General features: G+C 37.8%; 1 protein-coding gene across 1 annotated transcript; it reads left to right on the top strand.

Annotated features, from left to right (window-relative positions):
* The first annotated feature begins 97 nt into the window (after window positions 1-97).
* Window positions 98-23510, top strand: selenoi (selenoprotein I). The gene is made up of 10 exons (XM_023298047.3): window positions 98-300; window positions 4491-4559; window positions 6231-6339; window positions 7678-7752; window positions 15492-15754; window positions 16600-16708; window positions 16789-16837; window positions 16927-17107; window positions 17199-17378; window positions 19456-23510. Exons 1-10 carry the CDS (start codon window positions 244-246, stop codon window positions 19561-19563), a joined length of 1200 nt encoding a protein of 399 aa, XP_023153815.1. The 5' UTR covers window positions 98-243; the 3' UTR covers window positions 19564-23510.
* The last annotated feature ends 211 nt before the right edge of the window (window positions 23511-23721 follow it).

The following is a 23721-nucleotide window of genomic DNA, read 5'->3' as shown; positions in this document are numbered from 1 at the left end:
TATTTTTTGTGCTTTTTCCGCCTCTGTCCTCCAGGCCTGAGAGGGCGCTAGTGAGCAGCAGCTAACGTTAGCGCCAGGATCCGTAGTAGGAGGGGCTCCGGTGGTTCGACATCACCTCACCCGGCGTGAACGACGGCGGCTAAAGCTAGATGGTACTTCGACTCGGCAGCTAACGTTGGGGATTTGCATTTCCTTCCAGAGGGGGTATTTATTTATCTCGCCGTTGAGTCAGACTGTGCCGCCATGGCTCTTTACGAATATGTCACTCAGGAGCAGCTCGCGGGCTTCGACAAGTATAAGGTAAGAGGAGGGGGCAGCGTTAGCATGCTAGCGGCTAGCCACCGAGCTGTGTGTTGAGCAGCTAGCTGTCACGATCTGCAGGGTGCTTCCCGAGCAGAAAAATGCGTGAAGGCAGCCAGAGTTAGACGGAATCACCCTGGATGTTGGCCAGTTTCCCTTTAAAAGTAAAAGTACTCAGTCAGAAGTATATTTGAGTTCATGTTATTGACATCTTACCTGCTGCTACCACAGTGTTCTCTGTGGAGTTGTCATTTCTAATTACTGGATTAGGGCTGCAATTAGCGCTCATACTTCCCTGATTAGTTATTTAGTTTATAAAATTCTGAAAATTGTCCATCAGTATATTCCAAGGCCAAGATAGTTTGTTTCGTCCACATCCCAAATATATTCAGTTTGCTGTTCCAGAGGAGTAACCAGAAAGTAATCAAATTCAAGAATGTAAAATCACAGAAATTAGACTTTAGAACAATTATTCAAAATTTTTACTACATATCTTTGTAATTTTGCAGAATGCTATCCAAATAATTTGGCTGTTTGTAAATATCTTTATTACAGGTTTGATTTGATACATTTGCATTTTATTTGAATTGCAGCACATACTTGGTATTTTTTCATCTTGAACATTTAAAATAAATTATGTTATGTTGTACATTCCTCCTTCATCAAAAATGTACTTGAATAAAATTGATTTTAAATCAATTTAATTTTCCAAATCCATGGAGATTAATTTATTCATTGAGAGCTAATTATTTTGTTCATGAATTAGTTAAACTCTAGACTGGATAACACTGGAGTTTTGGGTTCTCAACTAAAAATCGCATCCTTGGAGTCGAGAAGAATTTGTGTCTTGCTCAGTGGCATTTGAACAGTGGTGTTTATCATTGGTCTCCAGCAATGATGCAACCAGCTTTCTGACTCATTATATTAGTATTTTATGTACTTCGATAAGTTTGGTGAACAGAATTAAGCCCCCATTTTCCCACACACTCTGCGTTTTGTTTTGAAAGTTTTGATCTGCATGTTGGTGTTCACAATGTCTTGCTTTACATTGGCGTAAATGAGCTAATAGCTAAGCCACTCTTTCTCTGCCAGGATTTGAAATGAGGCTTATTTACTTGATGTTTTCACACATTTCAGGGCTTTTCTGTCTTGCTCCTTTTTGTATTGAAGTCCTGCTTGTTAATGTTGATCATTTGCAATCACAGATAGGCAGACAGCAGATGCAGTGCTGTAAGACATAAGTAGGTGGGGGTGAAAGGGTGTGTTCAGTTAGTTCCCATAAAGATGAGCATCAGTGTGGCAATACAGATAGCACAGTCCTGCTGAAAGTGCTTCACAGCAATAAAATGAGAATAAAATCAAATACAAAAATAGCTGTAATAAAGATTGAGATGATACAATGCAATTAAATAAAACAGTCGATAGTAAAAGTTAAAAATTAATTTTGAACCCTGTAAAATATATCAACATCCAACAAAACAACATAAACGCAAACCTAAAAAGAGAAGTTTTAATGTTCAGTTTGATGTGATAAATTAAATCAGATGCTCTGCTGTCATCAAGAAGCTATTCCAGACACAGATTGCAGCTGCTCCATAAATCTTTATTTCACTCTGGAGAGACCAGATGTTAGAGGACGTTAGAGGTCTACATTTCATAACAACAAATCAGAAAAGTCCTCAAGGGCCAGTCTTTTAAGAAAGTTTGGTGAGAAGATGCTGCATTTTTAGAACATCTGAAGTTTGTTTAAAGATTTCTTTGTGAGGCCAGAGAATGGAGCATTACAACAGTCATACTGTATCTGCTAGAAAATGGAGCACAACTACATCCTTTTCTTGTCTTCCTCAGACAGGAATGATTGTGAGCAATATTATTTCACAGCCAGTCAAAAATCCTACGGTTGTTAAATCTGCATGTTTTGGTGCAATAATTGGAATTCTACCTGTATTTTTTCATTTTTAGTCATGTTCTTTGCCCTTATAAACACTCCAGCCATTCTGGCTCTCTTTCTAATACCCTCAGCTTTTATTACTGCATGAAACAACTTCTCTGAGCTGTTAATCATGAGAGACCTTTTCCAATAATTGCTTTTTAAGTGGCTTCCTCTGTGTGTCGGCTACTGAGCCTCAAGTAGCCGCAGAACAGCGGTGGATGACAAATGACAGTGAATGAAAGGATTGTGGCGTTCTTTGACATGAAGCTTATTTTCTTCAGAGGTGAACGAATGTGCAAGCGAGTGGGAAGCGAGTGGGAGGCACGTGAGAGCGTGAAGATCGCTGTTCTGATCTGCTCAGTCTAATTTTTCATGCTGCTGTCTGTCTTTCCGCATCTCGCATCCTTAGTCACACTTTTGAAAGTAACTTATGTTGATGCATGCATGTTCTGGTCAAGATAAGGTTGTAAATTGTGGTTACAGCATCTGTTTTTGCATATGTGATGATGATTAATCACAGTGTTTAACTTGTTTATTAAGGAACACACTTTTTTTGCCATTATGCTATATCACGAGACTCGTTACACACAGTGGACATTCTAAATGAAGTATTTAATTGTTTTCAGTTTGCCAGTAATGTGTGATTATTTATTTTGGAAATGAAATTCCTTATAATGGATTGTGTAATTAATTGTGCAGCCCCAGTGTGAACAGTGTAGTGACATTAATCTGTGTCCTCGCCTGGCTGACTGTTGTATTAGCTGCTACAGTAAGTCTGTTAATTTGAACTTCACAGAGCTTCCTGCTGTTATGAGAAATCAGTAGTAATCCTGCTGTAATCACCTGGAAATAAAGATCTTGGTTATTTTCCAAGTAAACTAGGAGTGAGAGTGAAAGGAAGCAGCCCTGCAAAAATATCGTCACCCTCGACCAGGGGTGTCAAACATGCAGCCAACTTTGTAAAGCGTAAAAATTCCAGAGAAGACATTAACTGCAAATTTTAAATTTGTAAAACTATAAATTTTAAATCATTTCTAGACCATGACAAGTTGTTTTGATCATAAAGTAAAATACTAGATTGCTCATTGTTCTTTTGTCACTTTGTGTCTCATTTTTGGAATGTTTGGTCTTGTTTTTGTTGTTTTTTGCCTTTTTTTGTTAGATTTTTGTTGTCTCATGCTTTTGTCGTTTTGTGTTTCCTTTTTTCTCACTTGTGTTTTTTGTCTTATTTTTCTAATTTTGTGTTTTGCTTTAGTCATTGTTTTGTGCATCGGTTTTGTGTTTTTTGTCTCGCTTGTGTTGTTTATTTTTTTATAGCTTTGTATCTTCCATGTCAAATTTTTTATCTTTTTGTTTTGTTTTGTGTCGTTTGGCTCATTTTTTGTCATTTTGTTTCTCGCTTTTGTCATTTTTTTGTGTCATTTATCCATTTTTTTGTCGCTTTATAACCTTTTTGTCACATTTTTTTCTCTTTTTTGTTTTGTTTCGTGTAGTTCTCAATTTGGAGTTGTGGTTATTTATAGGTTATTATGCTGTGACTTTACTGGTCCGGACCACTTCAGATCAAACTGGGATGTTTGTGGCCCCTGAACTGAGAGGAGTTTGACACCCCTGCCCTAGAGGCAGTTTTTCCTCTTAATAAGAAGCCTGACACACTTCTTAAATTGTCTGAACACCAGAGAAGGTCCATTACACTGGATGAGACACACACATTAGCCATCCATGGATAAAGTTACAGAGGCTGGAATCAGGTTTGTTTTGATCCGTGTGATGACTGTGGCTGCAAGTAACAATTATTTTCACCATCAGTCTGTTGATTATTTTCTCATTTATCCACTTAGTTGTTTGAGCTATAAAATGTCAGAAAATAGCGAAAAATATTGATCAGTGTTTCCGCTAAGCCCAACATGACAAATGTCTTGTTTTGCACACAACCCAAATATACTCAGTTTATTGTCATTCGGAAGGAAAGAAAACAAAACATATTCAAATTTAAGATGCTGGAATCAGAGAATCTTGACTTTTTTTTCCTTCTTAAACTCAAACCAATTAAAGGAGTTGTGAAATAGTTGTTGATTCATTTATTAGTTAATAATTCAGCGTTTCATCATTACACCTCCAGTGAGGACAGGGTGAATTAATTCTCCAGGTTAAATGTGAGGCTAAATGGCGTTTGCATTGGCTTACAAAAAGTGAGATGTAATTCATTTTTCTTAATGTAATATCTTAACATGTAAAATTCTGTGTCTTTTTGCAGTACAGCGCGGTGGACTCGAACCCCCTGTCTGTCTACGTCATGCATCCTTTCTGGAACTTTGTGGTAAAGGTGAGAAAGACCTGCTCAGCTCTGTGTGTCTGCTCTGCATCATTAATGAGGTTTCCAGCCGTCTGCTGCAGTAATGAGACGACCTGACACACTTATCACCAGCAGCCCTTTCCCCGTCTGTGCCACAACACATCCAAACACATCCGTCTGTTTCCCACTTTGAAGATAATTTGTTGCTTTTAATGCACTCATGTAACTGACAAATTACACAGACTTTTCATTTCTTACATAGCAGCCACTGATGTGTTTGTCTACTTATCTGTATCAAGTCTGTATATTTTACATCACAGTAACCTGATATTTATATGAAGTAATTAAGAGAACCCAATTAAACAAATAAGACAAAAAAATATAATACTTGATCATTTGTTTATTGTGCAAAATGATCCAGTATTGCATATCTGTAAAATAATGTTTGACCCTCTTGAGCTTAAATAACTGCAGCTAAACATTTATAGTAACTGTGGATCGCTTGTGTATTTCAGCTTGGCTAAATTTTAACCCATTCCTGCGTATAGAGCAGCCTATAACTCTTTGTTGGTGGGTTTCCTCCTTTGAACTGCCCACCTCAGTTCCTACTATAATATTTTTAGTTAACTGCTGTCTGAACTTTAACCTGGCCGTTCCAGAACGTTAGCTTTGCTCTTCTTTAACCATTTGTTGGTAGAACAACTTGTGTGCTCAGTGTTATTATCTTGCTGTATGATGTACTTTGTCTTGAGATTCGGTTCAGAGACAGAGGTGCTGGTGTTCTCCTTTACAATTTGCTGCTGTAATTCAGAATTCATTGTTCTATCAATAATGGAAAGATCTTCTGGTTGAGATGCTGCAAATCAGGTTGAAACCATGGTGCTGCCGCCACCACGTGATAAGATTCTTATGCTGGAGTTCAATGTTTTCCTTTCTCCATGCATTTTTTTTCATTTAAAGTAAAGTTCTCTGGTTTGGTTCTCTCTTTTTTTCTCAGTAGCCTTCTAGTTAGTCCAAGTGATCTTTTGTGAACTAAACTGCTAGTGTTGTTTAGTGTTCTCCTCATGATAGACTCATGAACCTAACATTAGACTTTAACACACCTTGCTCCTGGAGTGATCTTTGTTGTTCGACCACTCCTGGGGAGGGTAACGGCAGATTTGAATTTCATCGATTTGTACGGTCTAACTGTGGGTGTGGATTGGCAACTTTCTCCAGCCTGATATGCATCAATAAATCTTTTTCTGAGGTCCTTGGTAATCTACCTTATGTCGTGATACGCTTTTATCAGACTTTGACAGATCGTTCTTTAAATAAAACAATCACTCAGTTCTGATTATCTCATAGATAAATAACACATGACCCTAATTTCTCTGTCAAATTAACTGTTATTTTCTTCAATAAGTAGAGGATCAAGTGTAATATTTTGTCTTGTTTGTTTAACTGGGTTCTCTTTATCTGCATTTTGGAATTGTGTTAAAATTAAGGATGCTTTGTGGTATATTTGTACAGAAATATTGAAAATTCTAAAGAGTTCACAAACTTTCAAGCTCCACTGTAACTGTACACAAAGTCTGACAACAATAATTCATCTGCAGTTATTCAGTCTGTCATTGCTATGATGAGACGACTCTATGTAAGAGTTCAGTAACATGTTCATGAATTGCTGTTTACAATCTGTTTTTCTATCTCCCCCCACAGTTTCTACCAACATGGTTGGCTCCAAACCTTATTACATTTACAGGTTTTATGTTCCTCGTATTGAACTTCCTCATGTTGGCCTTTTACGACTTTGACTTTAATGCCTCTGGTAAGTGTTTCACAATGTGCATTAGGGAGTGTTGTTCATTTAATTTTGTAATCAGTGATCACTATAAGCTGGTTAAATTGATCGCAGGAGAGGGAAAGGCAAGTTTGTAGGTTTGTTTATGAAAGATAAAGTCCGTTATTTACAGACACTGACTCAGGATAATAACTAACAGATTACATCCTTCACACACACAGCAGCACAGAATAAGCTGTTAATGTTTGAAGCTGTGTTTCTACAACATAAACAAAGATTGAGACACAGCTCTGTTAAGATACAGTGCTCTATCGTGTCTGCTGTCTTATCTAACTACTTAGATAAAGTAAACACACAAGCAAGCATACTTTGACCCAGGGGTGTCAAACTCATCTTAGTTCAGGGACCACATTCAACCCAATTTGATCTCAAGTGGGCCGGACCAGAAAAATCCTATCATAAAAACCCATAAATAACCACAACTCCAAATTTTTCCTTTGTTTTAGTGCAAAAAACGTACGATTCTGAAAATGTTCACATGTAAGGAATTATCTTTTTGCAAAACATCATGAACAACCTGAAATTTCTTAAGAAAAATAAGTTCAGTTTCAACAATATTATACCTCAGTTTATCATTTACATATTACAACTTCCAGATCAGTTTGTCTACAAAGGAACAAAGCTTTAGTCACAAATATCTGGAACTGAACAGTATAATAGTTTACTTTATGATCAAAATGACAAAAGTCAGACAAACAAAGACAAAACAACAAAAACAAGACAAAATATTACAAAAACAAGAAACAAACAACAAAAAATAGACAAACAACACAAGCAAGACAAAAAGAAGACACAAAACGACAAAAACAACGAATAAAACAAAACACAAAATGACAAAAGAACTGTGAGCAATAGTTAGCTAGTATTATATAATAGCTAATACTTTATGATCAAAACAACTTGTCAAGGTCTAGAAATTTTTGTTAAATTTACAGGTTTAAAAATAATGTGGTCAATGTCTTTTCTGTAATTTTTACACTTTGCGAAGTCGTCCCACGGGCCGGATTGGATTCGCTGGAGGGCCGGCTTTGGCCCGTGGGCCGCATGTTCGACACCCCTGCTTTAGCCTCTACAACTATCACAAAGGCCATAAACTGACCTCCCAAGCATATTTTCTGTCAGTAGAGAACCATTCAACCAAAATAAACACACATAACTGGTGGTTCATATGTAGTATTATTGCTAAGACTTGTTTAGACATTCCTTTTTGGCTAAAGTCAGGAAAGCCGGTGTGCTAATGTGTGGCTTCCAGTTGTTCACTGTCTCTGTGTGATATGCTGTATATTTATGTTCCTCGTGTCTCAGCTGCAGGACATGATCATGTGCCTAGTTGGGTCTGGGTTGCTGCAGGGATCTTCAACTTCTTAGCCTATACACTCGGTGAGTTCTGACCCCACTGTCTTATTTTCTGTTCTGACTTTCTGAGGGGCTCAGGGGGAAACACAGCAACTCTTGGAAAATTCCAAGTGAACCTCCACTCAGAAGTGGGTCATTCTGTTTGAGATTCTGCTCTACTATCTCTGATTTGCCAGAATTTTTTATAGCATAACATATGGATATTTATAAAGATGAAATTTTATCTTGATGTATCAAATACTTTCTTTTTGCACATTGAAATTTAAAGATATGTTTGGGTGACAATGTCTCAGGAACATTGAAGATAAAAGCCTGAAATGTTCACTGTTAACTCCCATCATGTCGTTGATTTAAAATCTGCAATACTGGACTAGTAGATCAAATAGTCTGTTTATATGCTTGAGAATTTAAAAAGACCACTGGTGATATTTTCTGTTTAATATGTAGTTGGATGTCAGACTTTTATATTATTTCCTGAGATATTGTCATCCAAACATGCCTCAGATTTTAGTGTGTAAAAAAACAAGGCAATAGTGGGTTGACAGGCAGTTTAAAAATACATGTATCTTGGAAATTACTTTATATATTAATCCAAAATTCCACAGATAACATTTTGAATATACATAGTTTGTAATGAAATAAGTTTCAGATTAATCAGAGATGGCCGAGTAGAAGGCTACTGATGACTTGAGATGGAATAACCCAAATGCTTTGTTCAGTTTATGACACAAAGATATGCTGTATATTTCTACATATTTTTCTGCTGAAAGTGGATTGTTTGTTGCATCTGAGTTCAAGCTGTGTACCACCAAGACTCATCTAAACTTTGTTTGCAAGTCAGTCCTCTTTGCACATTTCTGCAGGCTGTCAGACAGAACACTATCAGATTATTCATAAACAGAATGAGATGAAGATGTACTAATCTGTCTCTAATGCGACACATAACATCCTGGAGGTACGGATATATTTAATTGCATTGAGTCATTTTTTCCTCAGATAATCTGCTGTGACTAATCTCTTAAAATGTCACTGACAACACAGACGTCTTTATGCACTGAACGTACTATTAGTTGTTGAACTCTAAAGGGAGGTTTGTAGTTAAAGGTCAGGGTAAGTTAGTGCATTTTGTCAATTATTAACCCCTGCACAGTTAATGAAACATGATTTAGTGTGTTGCTCATCTCATGTACGAGTCGTCCTGCATGCTTCCCACTTTTCCCGCTGATGAGTGTTGAGACGTTTACATGAATGGTGCTCATATTTGAACTAAAATAGTTTCCTGTTGCACCTTCACCCTCCTGTTGTCCTCATTTATGGGCACCAAAAAAGATTGTTTCCTTGTCTGAAAAAAAATCCAAAAATTCTGCAAAAAAATTCCCCAAATTTCTGAAAATTTGCAAAACCTTCAGGAAGAAAATTCCAATAATTCCTTAAAGGTTTCCCCTTAAAAAAATCCCCCAAATGTGGCAAGAAAATTCTTGTAAATATTTTCCAAAAATGAGTAAAAATCTTCCAAAAGAATCCTAAAAATATCTAAAGTGATTACATATACATCAGTAAAACTTTAATATTTTCTTGAAGAACATTCACAAAAAAATCAACCAAAATCCAGTGAAATTCGCTGGATTTTGGTTAATTTTTTTTTGTGAATGTTCTTAAGAAACATTTTTAACATTTCTTTTTTCCACTAAAAATGTTCAAAGATTTCCAAAAATGTTGAAAATGTTGCCATCAGAAGTTTCACTGTGAAAATATATATTTTTCCACATTTTCAAACTTTAAAACGGGTCAATTTTGACCCGCAGGACGACACGAGAGTTAAAATCAGTATGTTTGTTGATGTCACAGGACCGTTATCACTGACTGCAGCTCATTCTTAACTCAGGCTGTATGCAGTCTTATTATCCCCTGATGTGAAGTTGTGTTGGACGCTATCTTTATTAACGATCAGCTTTCTTGCTGTCTGTTTTATCACCTCAGTGGTTACGTCAAAGCAAGAGGCTAATAAAAGCTGAGTTTCCTTTTCATTATTCAGCCGGGTTAGGGTTAGGGCCGGGTTAGCAACAGCTCTGCTCCTCAGATCCACTTCTGGACATAAGTCTCTGTCTTTATGTTTATTAGAGGGACACACAGAGAAAACTGCTAAAGTACGTGAAGTCTTAGCCCATGCATATAATATCAGTCTACATAATATCATATATCTGGATTGTTTGCCCAGACTAATGTTGAATGAGTGCAGCTAAACGCTGACAATCATAACCAGCTGTTGACACACCCCATTCCTCCTGTGACAAATGACTTCAATCAATCACTAATGCTGAAAGCTGCAACAGGCACCATTTCAACAGGTGCCGTAATAGTTTTTTTTTTTTTTTTATTCTGGTTACACTCCCAATTTTGGATGACATTTGTCCAGTAACTGCATGGTTGGTGGTTCAATCCTTGCCCCGTCCACGGGCTGAACCTCAGGTTTCCTCCAAACTGAGAACAAGGATCTTACTGTAAATCACTTCTGGACATAAGTGTCTGCCAGGTGACTGTAATGTGATGGTGATTCCTATTTTAATCAAGAGGGCAAAATGTGTCCCGTGCCAGGAAATAACAGATAACAGTGTACTACATTATCAACTAGTTGGAACCATGATTTAAAAATGCTAGTGTGCAGGGAGCTTTTGTAGTTGAGATGCTGAAATGAAGATGTGAACGACACTTTCTATCTGAATACATACATGCACTGAGATCTTGGAAGCCATATTTGAAATATAAATTAGTTTTAAAAAGACAAACAGTCCAATTTTTTAAAAACTTGTTTAAGAAAGGGGCCCAATAAATAGTTTTGAGAGAAGATGACATTAAAATTATGTCTCACAGGAAACAAGGTTGGAGAAACGGACTGAAAAATGTAGGTGGAGAAATTAATTAGATTCTTTCTGTCCTTATTTAGAATCTACTGCGTCATGTGGAATATGGTAACACCAAAGCATCATATCATACGATAGCATCTGAAAACTCCTTCATTTGACTCTCAACATGCACAGTGACTGCACACAGTTAGTATAGAGTTCAGTGTTTAACATGTGGTGTCGTGATCAGAGGAATTTAAAGGAATGTGTAATATGCATTATAGTTGTGTGATTGTGTCACGCCCTTGGTGCTCTTCACTGCGGTCCCTCAAGCAGGTTAAGTCAGTGTTATAGAGCAATAATTACCCTGTGAAGTGCAGCATTGGACAGAATATGTGTAGACTTTAAGTGAGTTTAGCAGTGAGGTTGCAGGTTGCTGCCAACTCCCTCGCCTCTCCCTTCGCAAGCATGTCGGAGAATCTATGTGGCTGCTGCTTCAAAGTAAACATGTGACAGCCAGTGTTTGGCTAATGAAGGACCTGCTGCTCTTTAGATAGGAGGGCCTCATTCTAAGCTAACCAAACACAACAGATAGTTGAAGGTGATTATACAACAATGAAACCAGGTGGAGCCAATGTTCCCTGTAATTTTTCATGAGTCTGAGCAAACACACAAACTCCCTGAGCGTTCCTTGGACCACTGTGAGCAACATCAGACGTGTGCACTGTGGTCACACCAGCATCACATCCATTCAAGTTACATGGTTCATTAAAAGAATCAGATTACAGCATTTACATTTCTGTTAAAACACTTTGTCAACAGGAGCCAGTTGAAGGCTGCAGTGATTTTAGTGACACTACAATGTATAAGAGTGAAGTTACTGAATATTTGTCTCTCTTTACTGTTGCAGAGGTTTTGCAAATTGCAGACGGACCCTGTTCACTCCATAGACACCAATGTTATTCCTGTAGCTTGAAAGACAGCTACTTTTGATAAAACTGGGCTTGTAGCACATTGTCTGCCTTGCAACAATGGGAAAGAGGCACCGTTTATGTTTTGACAACCTATATCTAATGAGTTATTGATGCTGGAAGTCCGAATCTGTGAATATCTTTCCAACTTTACTGAACTTGGGGCCACTACCACCTAAGGAGTGATATATTTAATTTTGAAAAAAGCATTTAGCCATACTTAAACCTTTAAGTGCTTTATTAACACGGAACTAAAAATTTTGTATTGTTTTATTATCACAGGTTCTGTCTGAAAAGAGGTGGCATCATTTTAAACAGTGAAATCAAACTAATAAAATGTAATGACCAACCAGTGAGCAATACTGGATTCTGCAAAAACATAAACAACTTTTTTTTTAAAAATCTAAATCTTATCTTAACACAGTTAATGTATTAACTTATTTTTGTGTGTATGCATGTATTTATTGATTTATTTAGTACTGTTAACATATCAGAGTTCTGAGTGAGTTTTTCTTAAGATAGGCAAAGGCCATTTATTGATTACATATAGGCTGTTAAATGTTTATTAAAAACTAAAAAGCATTTAAAAAAACAACTTAGGCATTTATTGAGTCACTAAAATACTGTAGAGTACAGACCACATCAGCATGATTATAAGCATCCTCTGGTAAATGAACAACCAGATACTGATGTCTCTCACCATATGGACTTCAGGAGATGACTGGGGGATGATAAACTGTGACCTACTGGTTGGGTTCTCTCTGTTCTCATGTTTCTTACATGTTTGTCCCCTGACAGCTGGGTCCTAATGTTTTTTGAGCAACACACCATACTATGACGTTTTTACAATGATGGTTCTACTATGAAACCAGTTTGACATGTTCAGGTGTTCTTTATGTGAAAACTCAGAGATTTCAGGGATCAGAAGGTGGTTTTCAACTTTCTTTGTTAACTTTCTGCTTCAACTTTAAACTAAATTTCCTTCACTAAGCCAGCCTTCTGGACTTCCAGTAAGCTGTGTTCCTATTGGCTGTCCAGGTGGCTGCTTGGTGTTATCAGGAACACCTGAGCAGCTCAGTGTCTTCCTGATTTATTTAGCTGCAGACAAACATTTCCTCTGTTTCTCCACCAGTGAATCGGGTTTGGCTCCGTTGCTTTAGCTTGTTTTTTAGGCGTTGGTTTGCAGCTTCCAGCAGTAAAATCATCTTTAATGTGTTTCTTGGTGTGTTTTAGGGCTTTGTACCAGATAGTTGTCTTGGTAAATGTGGTTCTTTAGCCACAGTTAGCACATGGTACTAATGTGTGCAGTGATTAGTGGATTTGATGCAGCTGAGTTGTGTCTTTATCTTGGCTGTAGTGAGTCTTTAGAGGTTTCTGGTCAGACACATTCTGTATTCTTGTTTGTGAACCAACGTTGGTTGTCCAGAAGGTAGGAGTTCCTGTCCTGATTCTCTGTTCTCAGAGGTTCTCTGGTAGGCTGCAGGAGACTTTAGCGTTTGGGTTGTACTAGTTTGGTTTTTGTATGGTTTCATTTGGACGACTATCTTGAGGCCCCTCCATGTGGTTTAGTGAGGTTTTCTGGAACAGTTCTACAAAGCAACCTGCAGCAGAAGAGACTTTGAGAGTTTTTAGGAAGTTCTGGAGACCAGACTTTAGAGCAGCAGGAACATTGTCAGCAGTTTGAGCAGGAGAAGGTGAGCTTCAGAGTAGAAATGAGGAGAAGGAAACCTTCTTGACCCGTGTGGTGAGGTCCTGTACCAAGAGTTTGAGCAGGTTGTGAAGAGTCTGTAGTTCTTTGGTCTGAAAGCACAAGAAGAGTCGACTCATTAAAGGAGAAAACAGGAGATATTGTTGGTTCTTCTGTCGCTCTGCAGTTTCCAGTTTCCTTAGACTGAATATCAAGTTTGTATTTTAAATGATTTCCCATGTGAGCCCAAGAAGACTTCAATAAACTCCCTCCATCCCCTGGACACAACATATTTCATTACCATGTTAAATCTTTTTTTTTTTTTTTTTTTTAAATGTTTTTGAGTTTTAATCATAGTTTTTTTTTTCTCTTTGCTTGTTTAGTTTTGTCATCTGTGTGAAAGGTGCTAAACAAATAAAGTTGAATTGATGAATTGAATAATTGACTAACTCATGATTGTGACAACAGAAGTATTTTCATTGTGATTTAAGGGTTTATTTCATTTTTAAGGTTGGGGTTAAAATCTTGACCGAAAAAGATTAAAGAAATAATCTACATAACAAAAAGCAATTAAATCAAAGGGAAAAAAATTTAATACAATAAAACTTTTAAAAAGGTTTATTATTTAAAAAGTATTTTATGAATGTTTAATTATGGAAAATATTTTATCTGTAATTTTGAATATTTTTATTTGAAAAATTTTGTTTAATTTCATAGTTGCATGTATTGTATCTTGTTTAATTATCTAATTCAATATTTTGTCTCTTTAATAGAATTTAATTGTATTTAATGTTTCACTATATTAAACAGACAAAATATTGAATTAGATAATTAAACAAGATACAATACATGTAATTATGAAATAAAACAAAAAATATTTTTTTCTTTCCCAATATTTAATTTTTCGATTAAAACTTGAAGGTTTTTCTTTTTAAATGTTTTACCACCTTTTAATGTTTAATTTTCTTTTTAAATGCTTCATTGTATTTTCTGTTTAATTCCTATTAGAAGTTTTATTGTCTTTAAGATGTAATTTTCTAATTAAACATTTAATTTTGTAATTAAATGTTTTGTCTCTTTGAAGGTTTAATAATCTAATTAAATGTTTTGTCTTTTTAAAGGTTTAATAATCTAATTAAATGTTTTGTCTTTTTAAAGGTTTAATAATCCAATTAAATGTTTTGTGTTTTTTTAAATGTTTAATATTCTTCTTGTTTAATTGTATTTTTTAAATGTGTAATTATGGAAAATATTTTATCTGTAATTTTGAATATTTGTATTTGAAAAATTCTGTTTAATTTCATAGGGACATGTATTGTATCTTGTTGAATTATCTCATTCAATATTTTGTCTGTTTAATATAGTTAACATTAAATACAATTACATTATATTAAACAGACAAAATATTGAATGAGATAATTCAACAAGATACAATACATGTCACTATGAAATTAAACAGAATTTTTCAAATACAAATATTCAAAATTACAGATAAAATATTTTCCATAATTACACATTTAAAAAATACAATTAAACAAGAAGAATATTAAACATTTAAAAAAACACAAAACATTTAATTGGATTATTAAACCTTTAAAAAGACAGAAAGGCGCTCGTGTAGCTCAACGCATTAAGCGGGCGACCCATGTACAGGGCTGGTCCCCGACGCAGCGGCCCGGGTTCGATTCCTGTTCGCGGCCCTTTGCTGCATGTTCTCCCCTGTTTCCTGTCTCTCGCGTGCTGTGCCTATGAAAATAAAGCTGAAAAAAGTAACTTAAAAAAAAGACAAAACATTTAATTAAAAAATTAAATGTTTAATTATTATCTTTTATAACTAACCACTGCCCTTCTGACAGAACCAAAGTTTGCCATATAAGTTCCCCTCATATTTTCTGGGGGCTACAGATTTATTGTACTGTTGAATTCTCTGCATACTTGTGTACAGAAATGTACCCTGTGAACCATTGTGCTTGTGTGATGCATTAAAATCCAACAACTTGCTATGTGTTGTTTGTTCCAGAATTCTTCCATGTGTCTATGAAAAGAAAACAGCCCAGATCAGTTGCTGTAGTAGTGAATTCAGTGGTGGGATGCAGGAATGTGGCTGCATTTTAAACAGTTATGCGAGTGTGGGCAGCAGCTCTAGCTGAGTCAGATGTGAAAGACAGTAAAAGAAGAAAATTTTTGGCACTTTTCATGTTTTTATGTCCCTGTAAACATAAAATATTTGTAATGACCCGTGACTTTCTTTGTTTTATGTAGATGGTGTTGATGGTAAACAGGCTCGCCGCACCAACTCCTCCACGCCGCTAGGGGAGCTGTTTGACCATGGTCTGGACAGCTGGGCCTGCATCTTCTTCGTCGCCACCGTGTACTCCATATTTGGGCGTGGGGAGAGCGGTGTGGGCGTGGCCACACTGTATTACATCCTGTGGGTGGTGCTGTTCTCCTTCATTCTGTCTCACTGGGAGAAATACAACACTGGCATCTTGTTTCTGCCCTGGGGATACGACATCAGCCAAGTGGTGAGGACACACAAACACACACACACGTGATCCAAGGTGTGTTAAAAATAAAGCCAGGTAACTGATTGTTTGCTAAGCTACGCCCTCGTCAGTCACAGCTGCACTGTGAACCTTTCTGTCATTTTCCTGTGGCACATATGCAGTTTACGATAGAAACGATATTAGAATTACCATCAAAATTAGGTTTATTGTTTAAAACGTTGACTCAGTTGAATTCCAGACCAAAACATTAGCTTCTCATTTTGACTGCTGCCAGATCCCAGGAGAAATCAGCAAACATTCACTCAGTGGATTTGTTGAAAACATTTTCCTCAACTAATGTAATTGGTCATCTCGTTTAAAGATGAAGAAAACCCTGGTAAATTGTATTTTAAAGCACTTGATGATCACATATATGATATTATGCCAGAAAACTGAAGCTGCAGTTCCATTTTCCAGGCAGAAAGTTTGCTCCTCTGCAGCTGGCAGTCCATGCAGGAGTTGTAGATCTGAAAAAACGTCAATGTTCTCATATTGCAGTATAAAGGTTATCCTTAATTAGGATGCTTTTTTAATAATTAAACATAATTCGATAAGCAAGAGAGATTTTAGACTTATCATTGTTTCATTTTTTAACATTAGAAGAGAAAAGTCTTTCAGAATGAGGACTAACCAGTGTGGAAAATAAAGGTTCTTTAATGACTAATCTAACATTACCATGATACTGTCGTCAAACTTCCACAGTGGGAAAATAGTTCACAGTGATTTGCCTGTCAAGAATAGGTGTTTTTCAACACAAAATTATACAGTACAAAACTAGTAGCAGAGATTTAAATAATCCTTATTTTCTAATCATCTCCTCTCAGACCATCTCCCTGGTTTACTTGGTCACTTCTGTGGTTGGAGTTGAAACGTGGTACCAGCCGGTCCTGTGGCATCTCCTCTACAGAGACCTCTTCACCTTTATGATCATAGGTGAGCTGTGTTCGGTTATTCTCAACACATTCATTCTCTAACCTTAGCAGCTACTAAAATTATGGTTTGATGATTTCTAGCTTGTTCCTTCACTGTGACCTTACCCATGAGCCTGTACAATGTCCTGAAGTAAGTGGAGTTCATTTCAGCTCTTCGTTTGGTTCGTTCGTTGTGTTTCACTCAGTGCTCTGAACTTTTCACCCTCTGTGGTTTCTCAGGGCTCACAGGAGTAACACTCTGAAGCACAGCAGCCTGTACGAAGCGTTCCTGCCTTTCCTTTCTCCCTTCCTCCTCTTCATCTTATCCACCATCTGGGTGGTTTTCTCTCCATCCAACATCCTTGAGCAGCAGCCGAGGATCTTCTACCTCATGGTGGGGACGGCCTTCGCCAACGTCACGGTGAGTGTCTGCAACCTCACAGTTCCCACTTTCAGCAGATGTGTGTTTTTGTGTCTTTAGTCATGCTGTTGTGCGTTTGTTTCCCTTCCAGTGTAAGCTGATTGTGTGTCAGATGAGTAACACTCGTTGCCAGCCGCTGAGCTGGCTGCTGCTGCCCATGGCGGCGGTCGTGTTGTTAGCTGTGACCGGAATCGTCGCCAGCGAGACTCAGCTGCTTTACCTGTGGACGGCTGCTGTCATACTAGCACACATACACTACGGCGTATCAGTGGTAAGAGCACACACAAAGACCCTTAGAGTTTCCTTTAATACACAGGAAAAGATACTGTGGGAGGTGAAGGGAAGAGGTGTATGCAGGTGTCTAAGTGGTAAAGTTATTTATTGTAGCTTCACAGATTTAGTAGTATTTTATATACTTGATGTAGGATTTTAATTCCTAATATATAATCCGCTCAGATAAAATCACACCATAAATAACACTGTAGTGTCTTAACCCCAATATCTAAACTTGTTAGATGATTAGTAATGCCAGTCATAATCTTTTCTCCTAGAAAACACATTGATGCAACGGCTATTGCTTTAATTGTGATAATGGTGACTTGTTTTGTTTGTTCTACTTTTCAACACTGTCAGCATTTGGACTTTTTACTTGAGGAACTTTGAGTCCCTTGAAACAAAAGCAAAACAGCATTCTCCCATCATGCACCATGGTCATGGAATAATCTTCAAAAAACTCAAACTAGAAACATTCATATCCATTAATGAGTTTAAGAATATCATAAAGAATACAGTGAATGAGGAATGTCAATGTTTTTCTTAAGAGGTTGCTGTCCTTGAACAGCTGTCAATCTGTTCTGTTGTTCATTGTTTATTTGTGTATCATGTATCTGTTTTATATAACTTTTAAATTTTGTATGGCTGCTACCTTGGCCAGGTCTCTCATGTAAGAGAGATCTCTAGTCTCAGTGGGACTTCCTGGTTAAATAGAGGTAAGTAAATAAATAAGAATGAATTAAAATAAAGAAATATGAAATAAAATGTAAACTTTGTCCTGCTTATCAACACTGTCAGCATTTGGACTTTTTACTTGAGGAATTTTGAGTCCCTTAAAAGAGCTTTACTTTAGCAATTAGCAGCAGAATTTAATCAATTAAGACAGAATGAATTTATATAAAATATAAAATCAACTCGTTTATTAGTCCAACCTCAGTCCTGTGATAGTGTCTGAAACTAGAATAAAGCCATTTATACCTAAAAAGTTGAGTTAAAAGACAATATTCAACAAGAAATACAATTAGTTTGAAGCTGTCCCACCAATCAAAGACACAAGAGAACACCAGGGCTGGATGCTGCTTCCTTGTTGCTTGTTGTTAAAAAGGTTGAATGTGGAGTCATATACTGACTCCATAAGTCATGGTGATCTGCTCAGATTTATGATCAGGACCGGCAGCAGCATAGCCCCTGCCTTTAACACGTGAGCTGCAACTACCAAAATAAACCCACTCACTTTTCCAGTTTGTCAGTTTGCATTTCATGGTTCACAGGCTGCACTAATATCAAGTAGCGCCAGAGGTGATATTTCCCCAGAATCAGATAAAAGTTGAGTGTAGAGGATTTGGAGGGATGTTTTAGCAGAAATGGAATATATTATTCACAGCTATGTTTTCATTAGTGAATATCTCTTGTAATTTCAAATGATTGTGTTTTTGTGAGCTTGCAGAGGGAGTTCTGCATCTTTATGTTGAAGTGGCAGTCACCATAGACTCTAGTACTGTGTAATATTAGAAAGGCAGAGGTGAGAGAAGAGTATTTGGATGGTTGCAGTCTGCAAAAATGCTGCTAGATACCACTAAATCTAACACACTTTACCTTTAGCACATTTATTAGTGCAACCTCAGTCCTTTGATAGTGTCTGAAGCAGAATAAAGTCATTTATACCTAAAAAGTTGAGTTTAAAGGCCTTTTCAGTATTGTTTCCAATTAATTACTCATTACTTAATTTCTGATAATGTATTATTAAAGATTCATGGCTGCTTTTCTTTTGAAGCTGGTTTAACAGCTGCAGTTGGCAGTGATAATACTCTACAACATTTTAAAATTCAGTGTGACTGACATTTAAACTTCCTGAATAAATTGTCAGCCCCTTTCTTATGGGTTGCAGGTTTAGATGCAGTGTGAACACTAGATATTTATCAGAACTGATCTGGGCTCCATAGTTTCCCGTTTGAGGTGTTGTGCCACTACATGTAGCATCCTGCTCTTCAGTAAGATTACACAGAATTATTATCAGGTCAGTTGTTGAGTTTGAACGAATTAGAAAATAAATATATTTTCCTGTTCCATGCCAGGTACAACAGCTCAGCGGTCACTTCAACATCTTCGCCTTCTCCCTCAAGAAGCCCAGTAGTGACTGACAGGAGGAGGAACGAATCGGCTTGAAAGCAGCAGAGGTTTAGGCTTTGCCCCTCCTCGGCTTACCGACACTTCACTTCCATCACCACGGAAACCGCATCCCCTCCCCTCCATTTGCGAGGACACTGCAAGTGGAAAGGACTGTGGCCCTCTTTTTTGTGTGTTTCTCTCGAACACACACAATACACACACACACACACACACACACACACACACACACATATTCCCCAAACAACCAACCAACGAACCAACCAAACTCTGGTCTCCACGATGGGGCGGGTCCAGGGGCTCTGGCTTCCGTCATTGGTGATTGGCTAACTTGGTTGAGCCAATGAGGTGCAATTGTTTCCTACGGAAATGTGCTTCAGTCATGAGGACAGGAGCCCAGACGAGCCATGCAAAGACGAACACTCACATGCACGTTTGTACTTCTGTCTTTGTGAGAACCCTTATTGACATGCCCTACCTGTTATCCTAACCTTAACCTCCATGCCGAACCCCTGAATAGACCTAATTTCAACCAAGTCTTGACCCTCTAACAGCCCGTCTGGTTAGAGCTGTCCCCAAGCGAGGACCAGCCACTCCCAAGGTCTGCAACTCCCTGTGGTCCTCACAAAGATAGACACACAAGCTAATACATGCACACACACATGTATTATTCTGCTTTAACGCAGATCATTTCTATTTCGTGGCAGGTATTTCAATACAAACAGCCACGTACACGAACACGCAGTCGTACTCACATAGTATTATGAATGTATAATATGCCTTGGGGAAACGCCATTTCAGTTTAATTCTATTAACAGGAATGCCTCAAGTGGTGTTGTTGCAAACTTGACCAAACCTCAGAACTCTGGCAGCTGTGTTCAGTGTTTAAAGGTTCTGTCACCTTTTTTATTATCATTGGATGATTTACATTTGGAAATCTCTGTGATATATGTTAATAGCTATATATATAATGTATGTTTTAAGGGGTTTGGGGCATTTTATGTTCAAACTGAAAACAATTTCCTCCTGTAAAACATTGTATAAATTTCCCACTAATTAATTCCAGGTTCTGCTCTGTGGTGACACAGAAACGTGAACTAACCAGGGCAAGAATTGACCAGGGTGACCTCGACTAACTTTCCACTTTGACTTCTGTCTGAGCTCTGACCTCCCGGTTCTCCCTTCCTTCTGAGGTGTCGTGTCTTCACGCTGATTCGTTCTTTTTTTTTTTTATGGGTTTTTTTTAATATATATACACATCTTCAGGGTTTTTTTTCTGTCTGCTGCCATGGCAACGGTGTGTGGTTAAGTTGCGCAGCGCTTGAATGAAGAGTGTGTCCAAAAACCGTCACTGGAGCGGACTCACTCTGAGGGAACAAGCCAGGACACCGCAAACGCTACAACACTGCCGGGCGCCGCACTCTCCTGCTTCTACAGACATTATCACACCTTTTATACTGTTTATCATGTAACTTGTCTTGCTGCTTTTTTCATTTGGGTAAACACTGTTCCTCTGTGTGATTCAAACTTTGTGTCCAAGGCAAAGGGCATTCAGTTGTGGCTGCAGTACTTGGGTTTCTCATTGAACTGGTTTTCAAAGCAAGGCCAAAAAAAGACGAGACAGGCCTTATTTATGTTACCTCTCATTTTAAAAGACAAATGTGACGACTGTGTGGCTGCACCTTTGTGGAAGTACGTTTGCTTGTGTGTAACCTCGACCCTTTCGACTCCCTTTTTTGGCCTTGTTGTTGAAAACTGACCCATATTGTTTGTCTTTGAGCACAATTTTGTGTTTCAGTTCATATCAGAGATTGTCATGACCACAGACTGTATAGAAAAGATGGACGTAGCCACTTTGATGTCACCAACTGGGGGAATTCAGGGGGTTATAAAGTGAAACCAAAGTGACAAAAACTGCACTTCCTCAAATGGCCACTTGAGGCTGGCTCTAAAACAGAGTAATCCCCATAGACTTCCATGTTAAAATACCCATTTTTACAGCAGAAATAGACATGGTTACAGGCTGTTAAAAAGAACGATTTTGGTCTCTATAGCTATTAAACCCATAGGGAAGATCAACTTTATGCGTACGTAAGTGCGTGGCCACTCCTCAGCTCCAGATCTTTGCAAATTTTTAGATTTGCCTTGATTAGCCAAGATGGCAATGACTGGAGCCACACTGAACTTCAAAACTGCTGTTCAGGAAAGCTGTGGGTGATGTCATATTGGGTTCATTCATCTTTATATGCAGTCTATAGACCATTGGTTTGTAGACTACAGCTTTTAATCCTCAAGTTTGAAATTTGGCCATCGCCATCTAAGTCTTTTTAAATATGACATGCCCATACGGTAGCAAACTGCCAATCACAAGGTAGCCTCGCCCTAAAACATACCCTCCCTTATCATCTAATTACCTCCAAATGGGACGACAATGTACAAAATGAACACTATGGTGTGTTTCAGGAGACATAGAAGTAGTAATTAAGACCATAAACCCATTAAGAAAATGTTTAATGAGGAAGCAAATTAAGTGAGAAGTAGCCGAATTTTCTCCTAGATATCTATATTTCCCAACCAGAGGAGTTGCCCCCTGCTGGCCGTTAAAAAGAATACACATTTCAGGCACTTTTACATTGTCTTTACATCCATCTTTTCTGTACAGTCTGTGGTCGTGACTAAGGGAATCTATTTTACATAATTTTCAAACCCAAAATCCTCAGCCTGCCATGCTATGCCTCACTTTATCACGTAGGTGGATCCAGTCGGCTGTAAACAATCAGTAATGTCTGGAACTCAGTGATTATGAAGGAAAAAAACAAACCACAGTATCAGCTGTTAAACCATGCTCTTGCCTTGGGAATGGTCGTTTCTGTCAGGAGTTAATGTCTGCCGGTTGTCTGACTGAATATAAATGTCCAGTCACAGTAAGAATCATCTCATATACAGCAGATTGTGGGGATAATTGATTAAAGAGAACATAGGAAATATATACTGTACTTTGCTGATGCTTTTTACCACTTGTCCAGAAGTTTTGTGTATATTAACTGTTGTGAGCAGCACTGAACATGTAGACCACAGGCACAAGCTTGTAGCGTCCCTGTATGTGTGAGGGGAACAAAAACATCTGTAACTGCCATAATGCCCAGCTAGATAGCCCACTGTGGTTTGCAAATAGGGAAAACTTGTATGCAGGCATAAGCACATTATAGTTTCATTTTTCTTTCTTTTTTTAAAAAAAAAAATCTGACTGTAGATTGTAGTGATGTGGCAACAGCTGTGACTGAGATTTCTCCACCAAAAAAATGGTTGTTTCTGGTGGGATTATGCACTGTCTGGGTATGTACAGCTCCATGTGTTCACGTATGGCCGTATGTATGTATGTGTGAATATCTATGTAAATACATATTATTTCTTTTTATTTTTTAAACTACAAATGGGATTGTTGTCATGTTGGCAGATTTCTCCTCACATGGGGCTTCGTGACCGGAGGCCAGTCAGCAGTGAAAATGACACAGCCGTCTATGTTGTGTTTTTCTCAACAATTTAAGGGGATTTTAAATTTTTTGCTGATTGGATCCTCTCCAGGTTTATTCTCTTGAGGGTGTTTGAAAAGGAATACTGAGCTCTGGATGTGAAGACCTCCACTCCAGGCTATGAACGCTACAAGCAAAACTAAAAGAAGGAATTTCACGTTTGCCGGTAGAGAAAAATGGTGCCATTTAGTGAAACAAAAACTCTGTCATGCAGCTGGCAGGTCTATGTCTTTAGTTTCATTTTCCTGTTCTCTTTTGTTCTGGGCATTCTTTTTGTAGTGTTCCTCAGCTTCACTCACCACTTTGAAGGAAAAGCAGTCTTAATTCCTGCCCTGGATCAATGAACTAAGCTGTTGCGTAACACTGCTCTGGCAAACACTCCAGGACTTCAGTGTGGCTACTTGTGATGTTGTATTTAACCAGTGAAAGAAAGGACTGTCCAGAAACAAATAAAAGCGAATTTTCTTTAACTGTTTCACTGTCTTTACTGAGCAGGGTTGAGTGCAGTCTGCAGTTTCTTAAATGTCCTCTTGAGGGAAGCAGAGAGCAGCCTTTGAACTATTAACATCTTCACTGTCAGCATCACATCTGTGGTTTCATACAGTTCTGGCATTTGTGCTGAAAACCAGAGGACTGTTTGCGTTTGTGTTTTTTTTACAGACTGTCCTTTAATTACATTTA

Source organism: Amphiprion ocellaris, chromosome 12 (genome assembly GCF_022539595.1).
Source record: "Amphiprion ocellaris isolate individual 3 ecotype Okinawa chromosome 12, ASM2253959v1, whole genome shotgun sequence".
In the NCBI taxonomy this organism is placed as follows: domain Eukaryota; kingdom Metazoa; phylum Chordata; class Actinopteri; family Pomacentridae; genus Amphiprion; species Amphiprion ocellaris.
The sequence above is the reverse complement of the archived record's forward strand: the minus strand, read 5'-3'. Positions and strand labels throughout refer to the sequence as shown.